We start from the raw sequence: 24248 nt of genomic DNA on the forward strand, positions 1-24248 counted from the left end.
CTTCTGAAACCGCCCCACAAACCTGCACCTGACCGTAGTCCGTCTTTAAAATTGAAAGCGCAGCGAGAACAACTCTTCTAGCGAGGTTTGGTATCTGTTCAGTACAGCAGCTTTCATGCTCACCCCAAAGTCCCAGGTTGGTAATAGCAGGAGAGATGCAGGACATATCTTTATACAAATGGAGTCGCTATAAAGGAGTAGCTTTATTAGCAAAACAAAAGAATACATTTGTATCAAAGACATTGCAATTAGTTGTTTACACACAGAGGGGGATACTTTATAACCAGATCAGGGACAGACAATGTTAATCTTGCCCCATTGAATAATGCAGGCAGTAGTTTGTTTCACTACAAATCCCATAAATGCAATGAGACAGACGCAAAGTGATTACTAAGCGGCAGATTAAGAATCTTTAGTGCAGAAATGGCAAACCTAGAATGCAAAAGAGCTGAATTTCAGGATATCCACAAAGAATATGCTACCTGAATATTTGCCTATATTTGGTTGAAGAAACAGGTTAAAAAAAGCGTACAACGTGTGAGTCACAAAACCAGACCAGTGTGGAATCCTCAAACACAAGGACTGGGCTCCTCTGCCAGTGCCGCGTGCAAACGGGTTACTACCTTGTAAAGTAAGATTGGAGCAGGCCTCAGAGGATTAGCTTTCATATCTAGCTATAGAGATCTCCACCCTTCATTAGATCATTGCCCCAGTTGCTTCTTGTTAAACAGTTTCTGCGTGCTGAATTTTCTCCTCGTAGGGTGGAGGATGGGCTTCCGGAGGAGAGAGAAATGGCTCAGAGTCTTCATGCACCTGGATGTCATCAGTCTGAAAGGAGCAGCATAGAAGATCATCAGTGAGATAGATTCATCCCACCCTCCCCCTCAGCTGTACTGGTGTTTCTGCCCAATCACTGGTGACACGTTACATTACAAAAGCCGAGAAGGCACAGTCCATACAGGCAGCAGTTAGCAAACACCACTTAGCAACACATTCCATATGCCGAGGGCCACTTCTGCCTATAACTCACAATGAGGCAGATGTAATAAGGAGTTTTTCCATCATTGTGTCTATAGGAGGAGCACTTAGTACATCTGGGCCTACATTCACACCTCAGCCTAATCTGTTTTCCAGGTCTTGTGGAATGGAAAGGAATCTGAGCATTTTATAGAAAAAAGTGCAGAGCAGGCAATGCTGATCAGTTCCACACCATTCACAGACTGGCATCAAGTTAAACATTGACTTTTGTGAAACCTCCCATTTTCTGAGGTGCAGTCCTAGTAGACTGGTAGTGTCTGTACTGGAACTGAAGTTGTTAATGAAAAGTATTACAACCCACTGCAGCTACATGAAGCAGGCACAGCATAACAAGATGACCGTCTCATTTCACTTTTACATTTCTGGTACCATAATATGCGCTTGTTCCACCATGAACTGCTTGGAAAATAGCACTCGATTTAATCATGTACTGCTTGTTGAAATATACAGACCAACAGTCCTCCCTAAGAAATCAAAGTATTTCTCCTTTTTTCATTTTATATATGCAAAAATTTAGAAGTTTGGTTTTTTTTTTTTAAATATCTTTATATTGTTTCAAAAAAAAAAAAATGGGGGGTGGGGGGGAGGGGAACAGTATGCAGCTGTTATCGCCCCTGGAATCACTCACAGAAATGGCTCCTGGCAGGACAAGGCCTGTAGTTCAGATACTCAACGTACAGAACAAGTTGCCACAAGAAACAGTTTTTAAAAGGTCAATAACCTCAAGAAAAGGTTATGCATCAGTTGAAAGGCAGGGCCTGCTAAAAAGTCCAAGACTAGTTTAAGACTCCACAAGGGCACTGGGTAACCAGAAGAAAGGATGAAGATGCTTCACTCCTTTCAAGAAAAAGGGCCACATCTGGATGAGCCGACAAGGGCCTGCCATTCACCTGACCTCAGAAACAGGCAAGATCTGCCACCTGAACCTTTAAGGAATTAAGAGCCATAGCAAAAATTCCAAAATGAGCAGGATCTTAACTGAACGAGGAAGAACCCTTCCATCTTCACATCAAGCCTCAAAACACTCATCAAACCCGCACAAAAGCTAAGGAAGTGGAGAACTTTCTCTCTCAAAGCAACGTGGTAATCACTGCAGCAGAATACCCACGCTTCAGCAACAGAGCTCTCTCAAGGGCCATAACCTAAGACAAAATCAATTCGGATCTTCATGATGAGCAGGCCCCTGTCATAGCAGAGTCCTGTGCACCGGAAACCGGAAGGGAGAGTCCACTAGGAGCCTTCACAGATCTACGTACTACAGTCTCCTGGACAGGACCATCCCCCTGTGAGGGGAAAAAACACACCAGCAACTTGCCCTCCCACCACTCCAGCATGAACGCATCGATGCCCAAGAACATGCCATACTGGGTCAGACCAAGGGTCCATCAAGCCCAGCATCCTGTTTCCAACAGTGGCCAATCCAGGCCATAAGAACCTGGCAAGTACCCAAAAACTAAGTCTATTCCATGTAACCATTGCTAATGGCAGTGGCTATTCTCTAAGTGAACTTAATAGCAGGTAATGGACTTCTCCTCCAAGAACTTATCCAATCCTTTTTTAAACACAGCTATACTAACTGCACTAACCACATCCTCTGGCAACAAATTCCAGAGTTTAATTGTGCGTTGAGTAAAAAAAGAACTCTCTCTGATTAGTTTTAAATGTGCCACATGCTAACTTTATGGAGTGCCCCCTAGTTTTTCTATTATCCGAAAGAGTAAAAAACCGATTCACATCTACCCGTTCTAGACCTCTCATGATTTTAAACACCTCTATCATATCCCCCCTTTATGTGTCCCTAAACTAAATGAAACAAAAGTTTTATGTTCATTTTTGGAAGGAGGGATTGTCCAGTCATTTAAAAAGCAAACAAACTAAACCAAAAAAGAACTCATTTGTCATATTATTCTTTTCAAATGAGTGCACAATCTTACTGGGAAGTTTGTTTCCCAATCAGAGTAGAATATCAAGTATAGGTTCTAGACTATAAAACTCATAGGTTCTAGACTATAAAACTCAGCTCAAGATTTTTCCTGCACAGGATGGACAATATGTGACTGTTGTCATGAGAACACTGCTTAAGACTCTTGGTCCGTTTTCATACCGTAAAAGCCAAAATGTAAGGAAAGAAAATTTGTAAGCAGTCTTCAGTTAGCAGCCAGAGATCAACCACATACAGAAGACCCCAAGGCCTCGGTGACACAGAGCTTCAGTGTAGACGAGCTCTTTTAAATACATCCACCAAGTCATCTTCAGCCAAAATGATGCAGGGTCTGCATCAAAAATCATATTGGGAGAGACTTAGGGACAGAAATATGCATACCTTAGAGGAAAGAGGATATGATAGAGAAATGCAAATACTTCAAAAGATATAAATCAATCTTGTTCCCATTCTAGAGGAAGAGATCATGGTATGCGGCTCTAGACTAGGGAGGAGCATCTGAAAATGTTTCTTCACAGAAAGGAAAGCGGAACAGACTCCTGAAGGAGGTGATTAAGACAAAAAGGAACAAATAAAAAGCAGCACAGCATAAGAACAGATCCCTGGGGGCACAAGAGGATGGTAAGGCAGCAATATGGTGACCTGCACAGGGAAGCGGTCACAACGTGAAACAGCATTGGTCTTCCAAGAAGGCATGGGGTAACCTGTACAGGAGTGGCTGTTACAACCCTAAAGCATGGTGGTCCCTCCAAGGTAGCAGGAGTAACCTGCCTGGAGGCACCGCCGTTACAAAACAACCATCAGTGAGCATGAAGAGGCTGGATTTTTTTTTTTTTTTTTACTACTACTACAAAACTTGGTAATAAACATGTGGAAGGGGGCCTGATATTGGATTAAGAAAACATCTGGTACAAATAAAGCTGACGTCGACAAGGCCTCAGAGAAAGTGTTGAGGCCAGTACATTTGGGGATGCTTGGGAGAGATACAGAGGTGGGTGAAGGGGGTAAAAGGTTCAGCAGAGGGACTTGGTATTGGATTAAGGATGGTGGATCTGCCCCAGACTTAAAAATGGAGCTCATTACTGGGTGGGTTGTCCCTGAAGAGGCAACAAAAAAGGGGGATTCACCCCTTCAGGGATGAACAAGAGAAGCAGAATTGTTATTGGGCATAAGACAGGATATACATCCTCTATTTTTGGCGTGATGGGAAAGGGGATTAGTTTGGCTGGGGTTGTGGTACTTTAGTACATTGTATTTTGTATTTAGATACACGTACGGGATGGGATTTTGTGGGTTTATTTGGAATGACCTATTTCTCAGTTTTATATCATAGGGTTTGCCTATCCTTCAGTGAGTGTGTGGGATGGACTATTTTGTATATTATTTAGGGACTATTTTGTATTGTATTTTTATCTGTGGATGTTATCCACTTTGGGTTCATATTTCTGAAGCAAGCTGGTATAAAAAGTATTAAATGTAATGTAAAATGTGCTCCTCTACCCAAAGTGGAATAATCTCAACTGCCAATCAGGTCTTTGTCTGCTGTCACTTACTGCTGCTCCCCCCTTACCTGCTGAGAAGACTTATTACAGCACAAAGTCTTCCAGGCATAAATCACGGAGAAGCAAGTGATGCACAGCACGAGAATCATCATAACCATCAGGATGATGTCAACGCCAACTGCTAAATTCTGGATACGTGGGGGTGGAGAAGAGGAGAAACATATCCAGTTAGCAGCAGTAATCATTGAAAAAGCCACCAAGGTGAACAAAGTCTTCATCACCAACATCCCCCCCTATCACACACCTGAATATTAGTTCTCACTGCATTTACAGTTGGTGTGCAGCACACAGTATAATTACTGATATCCCACATTTCAGTAGGTTTTAACAAAAACACACTCAAGATACTGACTTCTCTTTTTTTAATAAATCGTCTGCATGCGAGAGCAAAAAGCAACTGAAAGTTTATCATTGCCAAACCTTGAAACTAGTCCCACCCTCACAACCATTTGTCTCTCTCACCAATTTTCCCACTCTTCTGTTTTTGCCCATAGTCAATTAATTCCCCCCCCGAGAAAGAAAGATCCCGTTGTCAGGATCTTTAAAGCATTTTCAGTCAAAAGATGGCCCATCATGCTTTATAAGTTTTAGAAACATTCATACAGCCTCCTCTGGGATGGAAAGTCTGGCGTACAATTTTGCTGCCAGATCTGCATAACTGACAAACAAAAAGGAGGGGTGGGTAGAGTAATCTTATCTGTGTATTACCAGTATGGACACAGATTTTACATGAGAAGGACATTGAGGTAATTGTATCACTTAAAACATGCAAATTATATTTATATGCTCTACTGTGGTGCCAACCAGAAAACCTTACAAGACACTTGTAACCCACACGGAATTAAGTCTATTATATCCACAAACTGGATAACACTTTTTAATGTACAAATCAAAGTCAATCCAAGAAAAAAAAAATATTTGTTACTTTAAATTATTTTACCACAGACTTATCTTGAGAATCCATAACTTTTTATTTGTGTATTAGTCTTATTGTAACACATGCTGGTTGTGGGCCTGGCCCTCAAAAAAGCCATGAGTAAACAGAATTACAATTACGGTACAATATAGCAAACCTCCCCTATCCAGACAGCACTAACTGCCAGCACTCAAAACCACAACCCTATTTATGAAAAGGCAACATTGCAAACATTACACCAGGCCCTAACACACCAATGCACCTCCTATTAGAAAACCAGAACAAGCCAAGCTGCTATAGATCCCTACACAGAAACTACATGCCAGCAAAATACCTTACCTCAATCACAAATGAGACTCAGAGACCCTGAACTAGAAGCTGGCAACTAGCCAGATTCTGTAGGCTGAGCAACAATGGAAAACAAACATACACAGGCCTCATAAAAACATCATTCATAATAAGAAAACCCCACTCATAGAAAGAATAAATATTTCAAAACAGCTGATTAGAATATCCAATTAAAGCCTCTTTTACACTTTTTTTTTTTTTTACAGTAACCAAACACCAAAACAGCAAACAAAACAATAATGTAAACTAATACAGTTTTAAAAAGCCCCCATTCTCCATACCTGGAAACTGCAAGCTGGGCTGCTGTGCTTCCACATGGCTGGGAGGCCGCTGATGTCTTCCTCCCATGCGACCCGGAGGCTGCCTCTGACCCAGTGCCCTCATGGCTTGGAGCTGCCATTCAGCTTCCCTCCTGCAGCTGAGGAAGCCACCGCCGATGCTGGAGTCTGGCTTTGTGGCCTAGTGCCGCTCCTGCTTCTTCACAGCATGGACACCGCTCTCCATGGTCCTGCCTCCTAGGCGCGCAGCTGCACCTCTCCTGCTCATTTAAAGGGCCCGCGGCCATGACCGATTATGTCATCCGGGCATCTCCACTTCAGCCCTATAAAAGGGTCCTTCACCAGTCCTCCAACGCCCTCGCAAGGAGACAGTCCGCTACTGGACTTCTCATCGTCTCCAGCTTCAAGGCACTGCGCTCTTCATGGGAATTCCCTCGTTTACTTCTGTGGTTCCTGGTCCTTCGTCTTCTCGTCCATGGTTCCTGGACTCTGATCGGATCCCGTGTTTTCATCTTCAGATGTCCCTGATGTCCTTGTCTTCGGATGTTATGTCTCCAGACATCATCTTCTTCCGGCTCCTCTCCCCGGATGCCTTTGTCCTCTGATGTTCCTGGTTCTGGATTCAACTCGTAGCTCTCCCGCCGATTTCTGCTTCTAGATGACCTTCTGGTGTGTCTTCCATGCCGGGTCTGAAGTTCCGCCTTCTGGATGACCTGTCAGGTGCGTCGATCATGCTGGGTCACTGAAGCCTCTGCCTGGGCCAGATCCTGCTTTGAGTGTCGCCCAGATTCCTCTTCATTCTGAGTTTTAACCTGCTGTCATCTTTCCACTCATCAAGTGTCCTAGTCGATGTTCCTGATGTTCTTTCCCCAGATGTCCTAATACTCCTCGGCTCTTTGCTTCGGTTGTCTTTGGCTCCGGGGCCAGCCCTAGCCTTCCCAGGGGATCCCGCTTCTAGTTGACTTTCTGGTGTTTTTTTCCTGAAGTTCCGCCTTCTGGATGACCTGGCAGGTGCATCGATCACACTGGGTCACTGAAGCCTTCTCCAGCTGGACTCTGCTTAAAGGGCTGCCCAGGTCCTCTTCTTCATCCTAAGCCTCTACCTGCCTCGCCTAGAGTCTTCGTCCCGACCATGTTTCCAAGTACCTTCATCCAGACCATGTCTCCAAGTGTCTTCGTCTTGTTCCAGTACCATCGCCTGTCCTCGACCTCTGTCTGTCCTGTCGCATCTGCCGTTTCCAGAGACCAGCATTGCATTGTTGGGTCTCTTCCGGTGCTTTCAGGTTCAACAGAGGTCAGAGCTTCTGGTCTTCAGCCTGTCTGCCCATGCTTGGACACATCTTGCCTGCCTCTGCGCTTCCTCGGAGCTCCTCTGCAGTCGTGCCGTGGTCCAAGGGCATACCAACCTCCCCGGAATGGGGACCGCTCTTTAGTGCTCCTGCAACAGTCTCCATCTGCTGGTAGAGGTACATAACCCACTGGTTCTGGATTCATCTGTCTGAACGCTAAGAAATTGTTATGAATCTGCTAGGGAGTTAGCAATCTGTTAGGGAATTGCTAGGAAGCTCCTCCTGGAGAGGGAGGAGTAGGAATCGGTTATACTCCATAGGCGGAGTTAGCAATCTCGTTATGGTTAGACTCCTAAGGAGGGAGGAGTTGGCTATCTGTAATGCTCTGCTCCTCGAGAAGGAGGAGTTAACCATCTGTAAAGGTATAGACTGCAGAGATAGCAATCTTGTAGGTATTGGCTCCTGTAGAAGGAAGAGTTGGCAATCTTGTTGCGAATCTGTGTTGCGGACTCTTGAAGTAGAGGAGTTGGCAATCTGTTACCAGCGGAGTGCTTGGAGAGGGCACCCAGCTGTAGAGGAAGGTAGATAGGTGAATCCTTGGGCCGACGGCAGATGACTCTGCCCCCAGGAGGATATCCTGAGAGGGACCACTGGCTAGGCTTGCATATGGAGACAGACACAGATAGTTCTTTTATTAGACAGATTAGTAGAATCACCAGAGGTGGCAGCAGTGAGTTGATATGCCCGGCAGGGCTGAAGTCCCTCAGATACTGGAACAGCGATCCCAGGGTTGCTGAGCTGTAGAGAAACTATAGATAGTGAGTAGACAGGGTATGCAATGTACATAGCCAGAACTGGATGACAAAACTCACATAAGGTCTTGAGAAGCTCAGTAGCTGGAACTGGTTAGGCCCTAGAGGAGCGAGTACCTGGTTCCAGGGAAAGCTCCAAGAGAGTGATGGTAACTCACAAATGTCTGTATCTGCGATAGCTTCCAGGCAGTAGAGCATCTTCAGAGTATTCAGTAACATGGGCCCTCGAGGAGCGAGTACCGGTTCTTATCTGTAATCTGAAATAAAGAGAAGAGAACGTGGCCCCCGAGGAGCGGGTACCCCTGGTAAGTCCGAGGAGGCAGAGTAGCTTGGACGAATCCTTGCTTACTCAAATCGTTAGCGAATACTGAGACCTTTTATATTGGAAACGGATGATGTCAGTTCAGGGGGACGCCCCCGAAGTTTGCACCCATGCTGGTACATCAATGGGAACGCGCACCCTACGTCAGACAACATGGCGGATCCGCAGCGTCGAACCGGTCCGGGGACGCCGGAGGGAGACGGCAAGAAGACGCCGCGGCAGCAGCCGTCCATCAGACCTGGAGGGAGTCGAGCAGCGATGGTCGCAACAGAAAGAGTCATTTTTTTTAACATTATTTCTGTGCCTGGTAACATTTTGGTTTTATTTTTTTCTTAGTTATTTTGGTAGGGGGAAAAAGGGATCCTGGTGGTCAATGCAGGGGAGGAAGGGAGCTTGCATGAGGAGAAGGGGGATGACCTGCATCCCCACATGGTACCAGTGCCCTCTCACCATCACTTACCAGTTGTCACCCTCTTCCCCACTCCCCATGCTGATCAGCAAGCAGGAAACTTGAGTAAACACTGGACAGAAAACCAAACCTTGCCCCCCTTCTCTTCTTATAAGCATGTGCAGAGTGCTAGTGCTTGGGACCCTGTCACTTGGTCCACGAAACAAAACCTTATCTTTACGTGATCTACCTTCTCAAGTATAAATTCCTGAATCTTTCTTTCTAAGTGAGGCATCTTACATTGAGCTGTCTTAATTCCTGTTTACAGTTGTTCAATCTCCATTTGTCTTCATCCCAAAAGTCATATCTAGGTGTGGGATCGTTCATTCTAGGAGAGGAGCGCCGATCTTCACACAACTCTTTATACCAAAACTCTCCATGGGACTTCCAACCCAGATCCATTGCAAGAAATACAATCCCAGCGATGGAAACAGCAAAGCTCACGAGGTTCATCCACGGTGCAAGCAGGAGCTAGAAAAGGAAGACAAAGAAAGATTAAGGAAAGGTAATATAAAACCGAGATGACCTGTGAATATTTCTCAATGCCTGGCTTCCTTTCTTGGTATAGAAATTTGCATGGGATGGTGACTAAACCAGTGGCAGGGCAGCTTTCATCATGTTCTGACCTCCTCGAGATTACAACTGAACTCCACTGGCCTGGCTACCTATAGGAAACCAAAAGTAAAGAGCAGAGATATTCTAAGCAGAGGAGGGGCTGGAGTCGATGAAAACCATGTGACAAAACGGTACAAAACCCTCAGCAGGATCCAGGCAGCCAGAGAGGCAACTACTCACCCAGCAGCGGGTTGGACGCCTCTCACTGAGGACAGAAACTGCCCCAGACAGGATGAACTGTGAAAGAAAGGAAAAAAAAAAAAAAAGATTGAAATCATAACCAAAACCAATGTATGTGACACTATACATTTCTGTACATAAGAGACTCAGGAACAGGCTAAACTTCAAGAGCTTTTATCTACATTATCTCTTGGGTATGCTAAAGTTTTATTGGGTTAACTGTGCCAATTCCTTACATGGGCCTAGATCTCACCAACTGCACGTGGGAAAGCTAAAAATGCAAAGAGTAAAATGTGTTCACACTTGCCATTGTTCAATGTGATGCCAGTCTCTTTAGCCTATAGAATACCTGGCCTTAAATAGCAGGAAGTCTCTAAAGTCATGAGCGGACTAGAACGGATAATGTGAATTTGTTGTTTACTCTTTCAGATAATAAAAGGACAAGGGAGCACTCCATGAAGCGAGCAAGTAGCACATTTAAAACAAATCAGAGAAAATTCTCTCACTCGATGCACAATTAAGCTCTGGAAATAGTTGCTAGAGGATGTGGTTAGGATACGTTCCTGGAGACGTCCATAAACTGACATTAATCAAGTTGACTTAGGGAATAGCCACTGGCATTAGTAGCATGGGATCTATTTAATGTTTGGGTAATTGCCAGGACTTCTAACCTGGATCAGACACTGTTGGAATCAGGATGCTGGGCTTGATGGACCTTTGGTCTGATCCATTATGGCAACTTCTTATATAACCTTAAGGTCTCAGTAGCATTATTGTATTACTGAGTTGTACAACTCCTCCCTCTTTCTTAGTTAATGTGGGCTAGTAAACTCAATATTTTCATTTGAAATCTAAATGGAATTTACTTCTGTTATTTCAATATATGGTTTGTAATTTATATAGTTTTAAAAAAAGGGATCAGAAAAAAATCACAATTTGAGAGCCCAAACTAAAGTTGCATTGTTTCCCCATTAATTATATCAGTAAAGAAATGAACCAACAATACAAACATTTTTGTTGTTTGTAATGAACTAAAGTAGAAAAAAAAGCTCTACTTCAGGGGATGGCGCATCCAATTGCCAAAGAGCTGAAATAGGAAAAAAAGAAGTCAAACCAGAACACTAGCACATAGCTTACGGAGTAACAGTGCAATCACACCTTCCTTTTAATCTTCATTACTTTCCTAGGTTCAGTCCCGACCCCGGAAGTAATCCCTCTTATATAAGACCTATGGGCCCTTAGAAATTCTCTAATTGGCTCGTATACTTCATCATGTGACATCATTAGTTGCCATGTAGAACAGTCAAATAGTTAATAAGAAACAAAACAGGACATCTACTGGCTCTTATATTCACGAAAAATCATCATCGATCACTAGGCTGAATGCAGAAATTTATTATAAAATATCAGACCAGCGAATACCAGTCACTCTGCATTTAATCCATGAGATGAGGGGGTTACAGAATTAGCTGAAAAGATCCAAAATTGCTCTCTTAAATTGAGTTTATAATGTAAGGATAAATCACAGCTGGAATTTACAACTTGTTCAATGATCCACCAGTACTCATCTGTAAAAGAATGAGACTTATCTAAACAGTGACGAACTATGGGAGCTTCTTTTTTTGAACTATTTGGCTGTTCTACATGGCAACTAATGATGTCACATTATGAAGTATACGAGCCAATTAGAGAATTTCTAAGGGCCCATAGGTCTATATATAAGAGGGATTACTTCCGGGGTCGGGACTGAACCCGGGAAGGTGTGATTGCACGGTTACTCCGTAAGCTATGTGCTAGTGTTCTGGTTTGACTTCTCTTTTCCTATTTCAGCTCTTTGGCAATTGGTAGCGCCATCCCCTGAATGGCGCTACCAATTGCCTGAAGCAGAGTTTTTCCACTTTAAACACGGTGTGTGTCGGGAATGATGGAATATAAATCAAATAGAGGTCTATAAAATCATAAATGGATTAGAATGAGTAAATGTGAATCAGTAATTTACTTCTTCACAAAAGAAAGACTAAGGGACAACCCCATGAAGTTAGCAAGCAGCACATCTAAAACCATTAAGCTCTGAAATTCATTCTGGAAAATGTGGTTAAGGCAGTTAGTGTAACTGTGTTTAAAAAAGGTTTGGACAAGTTCCTGGAGAAGTCTATAAAAAACAAACAAAACTTGCCAATTGTTAGCAATATGGGATCTCTTTACTGTTTGGGATCTTGCCGGGTACCTATGACCTGGATTGGCCACTGTTGGAGACAGGATACTGGGTTTGATAGATCCTTGGTCTGACCAAGTATGGCAATTCTAAGGTGATATTAGCCTCAATGTTGCAGAGAAGCACCTCTCATAGGTCACCAATATTCAGGCCACCTCGTGAAGTTTTGGTTAGGTTGTTCCTGGTCACTAGGACAACCTAGACTCAGAGAGAAACTTGCAAGCTTGTGGTGGACAGAACAGTAGGTATGATCTGCTTATTTTGAGGTCTCAAGGAGATCATTTATGCAATTCACCCTTCCTGTGTTCAGGGAGGAGACCCATCATTGTCAGAAGTGGCCACAAAGCCTGAGAAAAATTTAAAATCTCTGCCTACCAATAGCATCAAAGGTTTCACAAACTAACATCCATTACAAGAAACTTGTTTAGATTCCAGTCTCACCTTGGAGCAAAAACAGATGGTCATCCAGAAGAGTTCTAAACTCATGCATCATTTGTAGGGCTAGTTAAACTTCTTTTCCATAATATACCCAGGTATGCATGGACTTCTTGAAAACATTTTGTTATTAAAGTAGCACAGTCCCAATACTTCATTCAGGTATATAAATGTAAAGTCTCATTTATTCGAAAATTGGCAACTCCATTGTTATAAAGCGCAATCTTTCATGCACACGGGGTCCCCCGACACGGTCCCGTGTTTCGCCAGCGGCTGCGTCGGGAGGGATGCCCACAAACTCAAACAGGAAAATCTAAAATTTAAATTACAAAGGACTGTATAAGAAATGGCAATGGTACAGAATCAATACAAGTTAGTGCACGCATACATTTTACCTTAGACGGATTTCTTAAGTTCCAGGCATGGAGTGCATTCAAACAGGGTTCAGAGTCAACTTAAAAGCTGTCAAAACTCGCGCCAACCAGATTTCAAAGACCAATCAGAGAAGAGAAAGAGCCGACCAATCGCAGATGGAGTTGTGTCAGCTGCAGCCTATCAAAATCATGTAAAATGAAACCATTCGATTTCTTTGTTAAGGCCCTTCGGAGTCACACAATCTAACCGGTGTATCCACCTTTGTTCACATAGTGTCAATGAAATGTCAAAATCACCACCACGTAATGAGGGTGTCACAGTTTCTAAAACAAAAAAGAATAAATCAGAAATTGTGTGAGAGTGTGATAACCAATGATCAACTAGAGGGGCCAAGGTACGGGAATGTTTAATATTTGATCTATGTTCGATCATTCGAGTACGTATCTGTCTTGTGGTTTTACCCACGTATAGCATGTCACAAGGACAGCGAATGATATATACTACGCCTGCAGAGGCACAGTCCGAGTCTTGACTACCTTGGCACTGACAAAAAATTACTTTCGTTTTGAGTCTTCCTTTTACCAACAAATAAAAGGGACAGCAATGGGTGCCACAATGGCACCCAGTTTAGCATGTTTGTTCGTAGCTCAATTTGAGGAGACGTATATATACCCTTCGCGCTGGTGGAATTTTGTACACTCATGGTACCGTTATATTGACGATATTCTGTTGATTTGGTTAGGGACTGAAGTACAGTTTTATTTATTTTTTGACTGGTTAAACCAATGTAACACCCATATGCAGTTTAGCTTTTGTTTACACTATTCGGAGATACCCTTTTTGGATGTGTTAATATCCAACACAGGTTCCAGTTTTTCCACTACTATTTAATCGCAAGGACACTGACCGAAACACAATATTAAAGTTCGACAGCTGTCATCCGAAACATCTAAAAAAGAATATCCCCACCGGACAGTTCCTGAGGTTGCGTAGACTGTGCTCCTCCACGTCTGACTATGTACAAAAAGCTAAGGAGATGCTCTCCCGGTTTAGGTTGAGAGGGTACCCTTATAAAGTTTTAAGATCTGCCTACAAGAGAGCCTTATATGTTAACCGGGATTGGTTATTTCTTCCATCACGAAGGGATGATAATTCTTCTTTGAACTGTATTTTGCCGTTTTCACCATCCAGCCATGCGATATCTAGCATTCTCAAAAAACATTGGTCTTCCCTAGCACTTTCCAGTATGTTTCATAGTTCCTTAAGGTTTACGTACCGTAGAGGAAAAAACTTTCGAGATATCCTGACTAACTCAGATTTTCTATCAACACGCTCTAGTGGCATACAGATGGGCACCCACAGACCTTGTGGAAATTGTTCGGTATGTAAACACACGACCACTCTTTCTGACTTTACTGCACCTCTCACTACAAGGTGTTATACCCTACGTCAAGACTCGGACTGTGCCTCTGCAGGCGTAGTATATATCATTCGCTGTCCTTGTGACATGCTATACGTGGGTAAAACCACAAGACAGATACGTACTCGAATGATCGAACATAGATCAAATATTAAACATTCCCGTACCTTGGCCCCTCTAGTTGATCATTGGTTATCACACTCTCACACAATTTCTGATTTATTCTTTTTTGTTTTAGAAACTGTGACACCCTCATTACGTGGTGGTGATTTTGACATTTCATTGACACGATGTGAACAAAGGTGGATACACCGGTTAGATTGTGTGACTCCGAAGGGCCTTAACAAAGAAATCGAATGGTTTCATTTTACATGATTTTGATAGGCTGCAGCTGACACAACTCCATCTGCGATTGGTCGGCTCTTTCTCTTCTCTGATTGGTCTTTGAAATCTGGTTGGCGCGAGTTTTGACAGCTTTTAAGTTGACTCTGAACCCTGTTTGAATGCACTCCATGCCTGGAACTTAAGAAATCCGTCTAAGGTAAAATGTATGCGTGCACTAACTTGTATTGATTCTGTACCATTGCCATTTCTTATACAGTCCTTTGTAATTTAAATTTTAGATTTTCCTGTTTGAGTTTGTGGGCATCCCTCCCGACGCAGCCGCTGGCGAAACACGGGACCGTGTCGGGGGACCCCGTGTGCATGAAAGATTGCGCTTTATAACAATGGAGTTGCCAATTTTCGAATAAATGAGACTTTACATTTATATACCTGAATGAAGTATTGGGACTGTATTACTTAATACCAGCATTCGTGTTGGATTTCTACATAACTGGTTTGAATGCTGGCCATAGCTCGGTTTGCTTGTGGTTATTAAAGTAGCAACATATAAAGGAAACAGCAGAGAAGCTGCAAGCACAGATTCATCCCAAGTGATTACTGATTTTGAGGTAATTGAGGCAGTATTTGCAAAAACTGATTCAGAAGACTTTGGAATAAAAAAAAACAAAAAAAAAAACCATACACTGCATTATTTCCCCCCAATGAATGAATGAATGGAACAAATAAAGAAAAATACATTTGATTCATTTGAAATGAACCAAATGGAAAATAAAACCCCCCCCAAAATTTTGCATTTGCACATCCCTTCTGAAAGAACTGAACACATACACGGAATGGCAGTTACTACCCAGAAAAAAATGGGGCAGGCTAAATGGATCACCTGAGTCTTTTTTTGCCCTTATTTACTATATTACATGGCAGGGGGGAAGAAAAAGGAGGAAGGGAGAATAAATGTAAGATACAAAGGATAGAAATCAAACTGCAGACAGTTTTTACGTTTGGCAAGGATTTCCTGCCTTTGTTTCTAAGGCAAAGGACCCCCCAAATTAAGAGAAATGGTTATTATCCGACCCTCTTATTCAGCCCTTGTCACCAGTATAAAGAGGTATTTTCTGGAATGATTGTGGGGGGGGGGGGGGGGGGCCTGTGCTCAAAAAATCCCCCTTAGCCACAGTACATGTGACAAATGCCAAAGCAACTGCCCTTGCTCTTCTGGAAAACTATCTTCATGGTAAAGCCCAATAAACAAGGGCAGTCGCTTTTAGAAAAAGAAAAGTTTTTGGGTTTTTTTACAGAAGATAAGTCATCACACCAGCTGTGAGATTAAGTGAGCTTCTACTATCAGCCATCAGCCCCTGGACTTCCTGCACAATTGGCTGACGGGATTGCTCTCCGTCATTTTTGGGGTAACCAACCTATCAGACTGCACAGGCAGGAATCATCAGCTCACTTATTCTTCTAGCACTCACCGGGGCGCCAGTCCAGAAGAGGACGCCACTCCAGTATAAGTCATTAAAGGGCCCGGTGCAGAAGAGGATTCCAAAGGCCAAGACGACCAGGCCAAGGACCATCTGCGCCACCTGCAATTATAAAGACAGAACAATGACGCTGGCATTCCTGCTGGGGACCTTTCCCCGGCCAGCGGGGCTGCCTCCCTACAGGATACAGTACACACGGCTCGGAAATTGTAAGAATCAGAAACGTTACGGGCTCCATTTTCAAGAGGGAAGAAGAACTGCCCACCTGTTTTGTTTCTCCTTCGAGCCTGCTATCGGCCTGCTAAGATTAGGGATGAACTTGTTTAACCTGCTGGCACTGGAAATGAGAACCCAGCATTTTGTATTCTAGGTGAACTAAATCCCAAGTGAGATTTATAATCACACACAGAAAATGACAAACCTCAGCAGCCTCTTCTTACTAGAATCAGGGTGCAGTTACCAATACGGATTTCTTTCAGACCCCCAGACTCCTGTAGTCCCCCTTGCTTCTCATTTAAAACCGTTTCTCCATGAAACGTGTACTGCCGCTTACAGGATATTTCACGTTTAGATGCTTTGTAAACCGTGTGCTATAATATCCTCTGCAATGTCTAACCAGTTTCCCATCTCTACTGGGCAGTCCCCCTATAAAGTTTTATAAGCTCACAGAGCAAGATGGTGCCATGCGTGGGATCGGAACCCAGTTGGGTCTCTGTTTCAAAGCTCAGGGGCCACCCTGCCAACCCCAGAATACGTCTCATGGTTGCATAGAAATCTTGGGAGCAGCATATGTGCTTAAAAATAACGTCTACACTTTTTTTTTTTTAATCTTTTGAAATCATCCTTTAAGTATTGTAAATCTCCATGTACACTGTGCATTATGTTGTTTCTTGGATTCTCAGTGTGAGATCACCACTTACTCCAAGCATTTTCTGCTTGCCCTTGAATACATTCCCAGGCATTTTCTGCTCATCTGTGAGTGCAACATTTCCAGGCTTTACTTGGCTTCCCAGAGGCCCAATACTTTTACCCAGAGACTTCACAGACTCCATCAGGTAGGCGAGGGACGAGCCTTGGTTTATGGTGATGTTGATGACTGTACGGTCACGGGCATCGGTGGCGACCTCCGCCCCATTCACTCTCACCAGGCTGGAGGACATGTTGTGGCAAGACGTTTGCCTACAAAGCAAGAGTGTAAACCACAAAAATATAATCTGTATTTCGACATGGCAAATTCACTTGCAATACATAAACCAGAATAGGAATTAGTGCTGCAAGAAAGGAAGGGAGGTTTTATACCATCCCAAAAGATTAGAGTCACCTCATTCCCAGTCAAAGACGTACAAAGCATTCAAGAATCAGGATTTCTCCTGCACTGGAAATGTTTTTAATTCCAGCTCCACAAATTTTAGTCTCTCTTCCTGTTGCATGGCTAGTACTGTCTGATGTTGTATGACTTTGGGCAAACAAACAATTTTCCCTTCCTGAAAGTTGAGGAAAACATGAGAAGGGATCTAGCAAAGCTCGAGGAATGGTCTGGCAGCTAACATTTAATGCAAAACAAAAAAATGCAAAGTAATGCATTGGGCTGCAAAGTCTGAAGGGAACAGTACAGTTCAGAATATAGAGAGATCCCGGGATCTCTCCCAGGGACCCGCAGTCAGGTCTGTAAACCCTGGTACTCTGGGTCAAGAATTCCCAGGCATGATTACCATGGATCGCTGGCTTTCCCCAACACGAGTTGCTCTGTGCTTACCCCAGGATCTTTTTTTAAACTCCCATCATCATTTTTATCTCTACCACCAGTGAAAAACCATTCTGTGCATCTACCACCCCTTCTATAGACCAAAGTTGTCCATCTAGTCCTCCCAGTTGAGATTCGGCCACTGTGGGGTAGATGCAAATATAAATTCCCCTATTCAACCCAACACCAACTCTCCCATATCCATTAAAAAAAGAAAAAAAATCAGTGATGGCTTTCACCTCCTCTGCTGCTAATGCATTACAGGCCTTACCAACTTCAGTTTTGCATCTTATAAAACCAAACACCTAGGCCCCTTCTAGGTCCCACTGCCAAGTTTTATAAGTTTGCGTAGTGAAGCTTAGAAAACACATCCAGCCTCTCCATGCTGTTCAGGGCTGTGAGAGCCACTTATTTCAGGTCACCTCAATGCCTTCTTGTAAGCACAGTGAAGTCATACTCTTGCTGTTTTGGGCTGAACTGGGGCGCCATGCATGTTTCGTTACCAGCCTTTGTCACTAGGAATACCGATTATCCCACGCTTTGTCTCCATCACCTCCTCCGGGAGGGCGTCCCAGGATTCTACCACCTTTTCCAGGAAAAACAGGTCCCCATCGTTGCTCCTGAGTCCATGGCCTTGGCGCTTCAGATCATGACCCCCAACCCTTCTCCAGCTTCCTTTCTATTAAAACAAACTTTTGCATCTCAAACCTGAAAGGTATTAACGTACTCCCCGGCTCTCCTCTTCTCTAGGGTGCATCCTTCAGCCTCATCTCATATGGCTCTAGGTGCAGGACCCTGCACCATTGTGGCTGCCTTTTGCTACTCTCTGTCCTTTCTGAGATCACAGTGCAGCCTCGATCACCAACTTACACAGAGGCTCTCTCACTGCCTTTCTGCTCCTCATTATAATTACCCTAGCATGCCTCTGGCTCTACCTCTTTTCCTAGTGGAGCCATAGGATTTGTTCCCTTTCAGTTCTGCTAGGTTCTCTCTTTATCCACCGCGATAACTTATGTACCCTTGCCAGCAATCCAATCCCTTCTTCAGGAAATACCTAACAAAAAAATGTATTCAGCATTTTTGCTTTTTCCTCATCTCTCTCCACGCATTATTCCTCTTCTCCTTTCCATTTTACAGTCCCATCTCTGCCCTTCCTTTCACTCGCTTTGCCAGCTCAGCAGTCATTTCTTCCACGTGTGCCTTTGCCATCCTACCTTCCCTGCTCCTTTCAGCTTTTCCAGATGTCCCTCTCGGTGCTCCTTGTCGGAGGATCCTTTGCATTTCATGAAAGCTTTGTCCTTACTTTTCAGCCACCTCTTAGGAAAGCGGCTATTCCCAAACCGTCAGATTTTTCCTTTGTAAGGTTCCATTTGTGAATTTGTACCAGGGGTAAGCAAACCCAACTCTCTAGTGCCCTCGCTTCCACAGGAAACGTGCAGGCAAGTCGCCTTCCTCTTGGCCTCACACCTGCCAGGTTCATTTCCACAGCACAGACACACCTCTGCTTTAAGTCGCCTTGGAGAACATCTAAAAGCTGATTTAAAACAGTTTTGTAAATATTGCCAGTAAAATTAGAAGAGAACTCTTAATATCTAAAGCCGCAATATTGTACATTCCAGCATACAACGCCTCTCTCGGCTCCACTGATGAGCATGCACCGTCCAGCTGCATGGTCTGCATCCCTCACATCGACGATACGTAGTTTACATTGTATAACTGTTAGTGCTAAAATGCTACCTCTGATACACTGAGCACAGCGAATGTTCTGGCAGGGAAGGGAGAGATGATGTCACTATCATCGAGGAGGCTCTACCATTGTGTAAGAGACAGTTCCCACGTTGAAATTACCGTATATGTGGTGCTTAGACATAGCCTGTCTCCACAGGTGTTTTTCTATGTATTCACTGCTGTTCTTCTTCCACAGCAGCTTTGTTGGTTTCTCTTTGCTAATGCTGTGTTGATGCTTTTGTTCTGCATAGTTTCTCTGTTTGATATACTGCAAAATTGTTGGTCAGCCTGCATGTTCACAACTTCTGCTGTATTCATAGGGTCCTTCATTTTCAGTCATAAATTCCTGGATTTTTCCAAAAGTGATAAATCATATTTAACCGATTTTCACCTTCATTTTAGGCATTAAAGAGCAGCTCCAGAGCTGCAGATGTAGGGACTGCTGGAAGCCCTTGTGGGATGGAGTACCTGCAGCATTTCAAATCCCACTCCCACCCGTGAAAGCACTTCCTCTCCAGGATCGCTGATGTGTCAGTGGAGAGCCAGCACCCGCCTCCTTCTCCCCAAGGTGCCTGCTGCTTGGTGCCACCAATGCAGGATGTGAAGTGACCACATCCATAAGAAGCGCTTCCCAGCAGACTCCCTGGCTCTGCACAAAGCAGAAGGGCAGTGCAGCAGAGCAATGGGGGAGAGGGAGAGCAATGGACATGCGAGGAGAGATAGGGATGCTGCTCAGTGGGCGAGTGGGAAATCTGCTTAATATCGTTTTATTGTCCTGGCTTCTGTCCACCAAAATAAGATTCTATATTTACCCAGAAAAAATATAGTGTCACATTTTTCCAATGATTGCCTCTTTTTGTTCTTGTCATAATAAACCCAGATAATTCCCAGGAAGAAAGTTAAAAAACAAAAAACCCAAAACCAAAACTTTACTTCCTTATCTATTCAGTGTACCTGGCTCTAAACGTTTGACTTCTGACTAGAAGCAGGAGTGCCTGAGAGTTTTTGCCTCGTGTTTCCGGTCATCTCTGGTCAGTCTATGTGGCATCAGCAGCTAACCTGAAAGCCCTGCAGAATTATTCTCATTTCACCTGCCCTTATTTCTGAGGCTCAGACCGTGCTGGTCACTTAGCTCCAGTTTATGCTGTTAATAAAGTTTGGAGTTGAAGACATGGCCTGCTCTCTCTGCGAGTACAGGCAGAGTTAAGCTAAGCTTTCTGTTCAAGTCGCACACAAGGAACACGTAACAGAGGCAGAATAAGACATTTGTATAAACTGGTTATGCTTTCGTTATATGTTTGCATATCTAAGAGGAGAGGCACCTCAGTGTACTCTCTGCACACTAACTGCTACAGTCAAATGGCCAGTTTATATCCTGAGGGCTGCGAGTGAGAGCAAAACATCTTTAGGAGATGTTTCAGACCCCTACTTTTTTGTTGATATTTATTTTTTGATAATTGCTGTTTCTAAGCTTAGGGCCCAAGCAGGTAAGTAGAAGGCAGGGAGGCATCGTCCACCCAGCGGCCATTAACACGGTGGCAGGCGGGCAGAGGCAGGGGCTCCCAGGGGCCTGGAGCTTTTTGAAAATGGTGGACAAATGCCCGATTGGCAAAGCTGCCTCAATCATTAGAGGGGAGGGTATGCAAAGGTTTGGCACCCGACAGAAGAGGGAAGCAGCTCCCTCATCGCTCCGGGCGAGCAGCAGGTTTTTCTTCCACCCTCCTGCCCCATGGTATCTGTAAGGTTTGTTACTATTATGCTGCAGTTTTTGAGGTAAACCTGAGCCAAGTCTGATAATTGTTAAGTGATAAGATCCTGACCTGTGTGGGACGACGATGGGGCAGGTGTAGTTGGGGAGGGGAGGCTGCTACACGTTGCACCGACCCGCAGCGAGGTCATGAGTTGGGCTGCGGGTTCCTCCTGTTAAGGATAGGGAGGGAGGACCGACAAACGTCAGTGCACCTGCTGGGGGGGGGGGGAGCCCTACGTCACTGGGGCATGTGGGATGCTGCAGAGAGGGGGAGGGGGAGCCTTGTGTTTGTTCTGGCTCAGGTTATGTATTAGTTAATGATCTACAGCCTTGTGAAACCCCAAAACTTAGTGTCAGTGCATTTTGTTAGGATGGGGGGGGAATGCCAGGTGAGCCCCCCTATAAATAAATATAACACATTGCAGAATGCAACGCCTCTGTCATGTCCTCCAGTACACGAGCTGTGCTAACTTAATGGCAAGGATACAGCGTCCACCTCCCTCATGTCTGCATTATATAGTTTTATCAATGCTAAAATGGCTGCTCTCCTGACCAGGAAGGGACACCTAAACCCCATGAATTACAGAGCATGCATGCATTCATTTATTCCAACAGATAATCCTGGGTGAGGAGTGCTCTGTCCCCATTGCACAGCATTTTGTAGCAATGTTGCACACATACAGGAGGAAGCTTTCAATGCCTTTAGGACCAGCAGAAGCATTGTCTGCTTTACTGAAAACAAACACTGGGAAAAATAAAACAAACAAACAGTCTTACTCCAAAAACAGCAGCCTCAGAGCTGCCAAGTTACCGAGCTCCTGGGGTGAGATTTTAGGCCACTCCTGGCCTGCTGCCAGCCCTATCCTGATGCATTATAGGCCCTGCAGTATTAATTTAACTGGTTGCAATCAAGGACTACAAATCCCACACTGCTTTGGGGTATAAATCAGAAAGCAGGCCTGGAGCTGGGTAATTTAGCAGCCAAAATATGAGAAACTACAGGAGGAAAGAGTAATTTCCATGCAACTCACGTTCAGAAGTCACCTTTCTGGTGCACAATAAATGGGATTCAAATCCACCCCACAGTTTTACTGAAAACAAAAAAAGGAAGTATTTCGAGAAAAAAAAAGTCATTTGCATAGTGAAGAAGAAGAAGAAGAAGAAATACTGCAGAGCGTTTTCTGTGAATGCTCGAGAAACACAGGAAGCGCCGTCAGACTGAGGTCCTGCAGGAAAGGGCCTGGGCACCGCCGCGAGCCTCGTCCGGGACTCCCCGTCCCTCCCAGCCCTGGGCACCGCCGCGAGCCTCGTCCGGGACTCCCCGTCCCCCCCAGCCCTGGGCACCGCCGCGAGCCTCGTCCGGGACTCCCCGTCCCCCCCAGCCCTGGGCACCGCCGCGAGCCCCGTCCGGGACCCCCCGTCCCCCCCAGCCCTGGGCACCGCCGCGAGCCTCGTCCGGGACTCCCCGTCCCTCCCAGCCCTGAGCCGCACTCCCCGGGCCTCTCCGTGACCCAGGGAGAAGCCTCTTTGACGCACTTTCACCCTCTGCAAAAGCCTCCCCAGCTCCTACCTGGATCCCAGACGGAGCTCAGAAAACAAAGAGCCCGGCAGCTCTTTAAAGGCAGAGCCCGAGCCAGGAAGAAGGGAGAGGAGAGGGAGGCTCCCAGCGGCTGCTATTGCAAATGAAGCGGGTTTAGTATTCATTTAATGTATGTAAATATACATAGAGACTACCTCTCACTTCCAGTGTTAAAAATCAAAGCAGTTTGTTAAAAATGTACTCATTCCGCATTGAAACGCTTTGTTCCTTTCCCCTCACTTCTATTTCCAGTTTTCAATGCCTGCAAAGCCTCCCGATGCTGAGGGCTTCTGTCCTGGCACCGGGTCAGAGAGGTCAGAAAGTGGTAAGAGGGGTGATTCCCGTACCTGAGAAGTCTGAAGCGAGCTGTGCAAGCCCCAGGCAAGGAAATCAGCCGGGCCCACACCAACAGGAAGAAGGAGGCAGGCAATGTCAGCTGGCAGGGCCGAAGGAGGAGTCCCAGCAGCTGCCTGGGCCAGAAGGAGGAGGAGGTGGCTGCCACTGCTGAGCCTGGCAGGGGTGAGAGAGAGAATGTGTGCGGGTGAGGGAAGGAAAGAAGTGAGAGTGTGAGTAAGAATTGGTATTAGAGAGAGAATGTGTGAGGGTGAGGGAAGGAAAGAAGTGAGAGAGAGAGAACGAGTGAGAATGTGTGCGGGTGAGGGAAGGAAAGAAGTGAGTGAGTAAGCATTGGTGTTAGAGAGAGAGAATGTGTGAGGGTGAGGGAAGGAAAGTAGTGAGAGTGAGTAAGCATTGGTATTAGAGAGAGAATGTGTGAGGGAAGGAAAGAAGTGAGTGTGAGTAAGCATTGGTATTAGAGGGAGAGAGAGAGAATGTGTGTGGGTGAGGGAAGGAAAGAAGTGAGTGTGAGTAAGCATTGGTATTAGAGAGAGAGAGAATGTGTGAGGGAAGGAAAGAAGTGAGTGTGAGTAAGCATTGGTATTAGAGAGAGAGAGAGAATGTGTGTGGGTGAGGGAAGGAAAGAAGTGAGAGTGTGAGTAAGCATTGGTATTAGAGAGAGAGAGAGAATGTGTGCGGGTGAGGGAAGGAAAGAAGTGAGAGTGAGTAAGCATTGGTATTAGAGAGAGAGAATGTGTGTGGGTGAGGGAAGGAAAGAAGTGAGAGTGTGAGTAAGCATTGGTATTAGAGAGAGAGAGAGAATGTGTGAGGGTGAGGGAAGGAAAGAAGTGAGTGTGAGTAAGCATTGGTATTAGAGGGAGAGAGAGAGAGAGAATGTGTGAGGGTGAGGGAAGGAAAGAAGTGAGTGTGAGTAAGCATTGGTATTAGAGGGAGAGAGAGAGAATGTGTGTGGGCGAGGGAAGGAAAGAAGTGAGAGTGTGAGTAACATTCTATTGTTCTAGTGAAGGCATTAGTGCTGTTTTAACTTGCCCAAAATTGCCTAAAAATAGTTCAGAATCTTCAACAGATGATC

At 44.7% G+C, this 24248-nt stretch overlaps 1 protein-coding gene across 1 annotated transcript; it reads right to left on the bottom strand.

The window, feature by feature from the left end:
• Positions 1-184: 184 nt before the first annotated feature.
• LOC115074885 (transmembrane protein 176B-like) lies at positions 185-22908 on the bottom strand. The gene is made up of 7 exons (XM_029574841.1): positions 22811-22908; positions 16939-17197; positions 16010-16120; positions 9751-9807; positions 9196-9426; positions 4551-4670; positions 185-828 (listed from the first exon to the last, which is right to left on the bottom strand). The coding sequence occupies exons 2-7, from the start codon at positions 17176-17178 to the stop codon at positions 724-726; spliced, it is 864 nt and encodes a 287-aa protein (XP_029430701.1). The 5' UTR covers positions 17179-17197; positions 22811-22908; the 3' UTR covers positions 185-723.
• Between the last annotated feature and the right edge of the window lie 1340 nt (positions 22909-24248).

This window comes from Rhinatrema bivittatum, chromosome 13, assembly GCF_901001135.1.
Source record: "Rhinatrema bivittatum chromosome 13, aRhiBiv1.1, whole genome shotgun sequence".
In the NCBI taxonomy this organism is placed as follows: domain Eukaryota; kingdom Metazoa; phylum Chordata; class Amphibia; order Gymnophiona; family Rhinatrematidae; genus Rhinatrema; species Rhinatrema bivittatum.

Bases quoted from the DNA above. Each gene is read 5' to 3' on its own strand.
- LOC115074885 (XM_029574841.1), bottom strand. From the start codon at position 17,178: ATGTCCTCCAGCCTGGTGAGAGTGAATGGGGCGGAGGTCGCCACCGAT. The intron at 4,671-9,195 runs GTAAGATGCCTC...CCACGTATCCAG, and splicing joins AGGAATTAAGACAGCTCAAT to AATTTAGCAGTTGGCGTTGA. The intron at 829-4,550 runs GTAAGGGGGGAG...TGCTCCTTTCAG, and splicing joins GTAATAAGTCTTCTCAGCAG to ACTGATGACATCCAGGTGCA.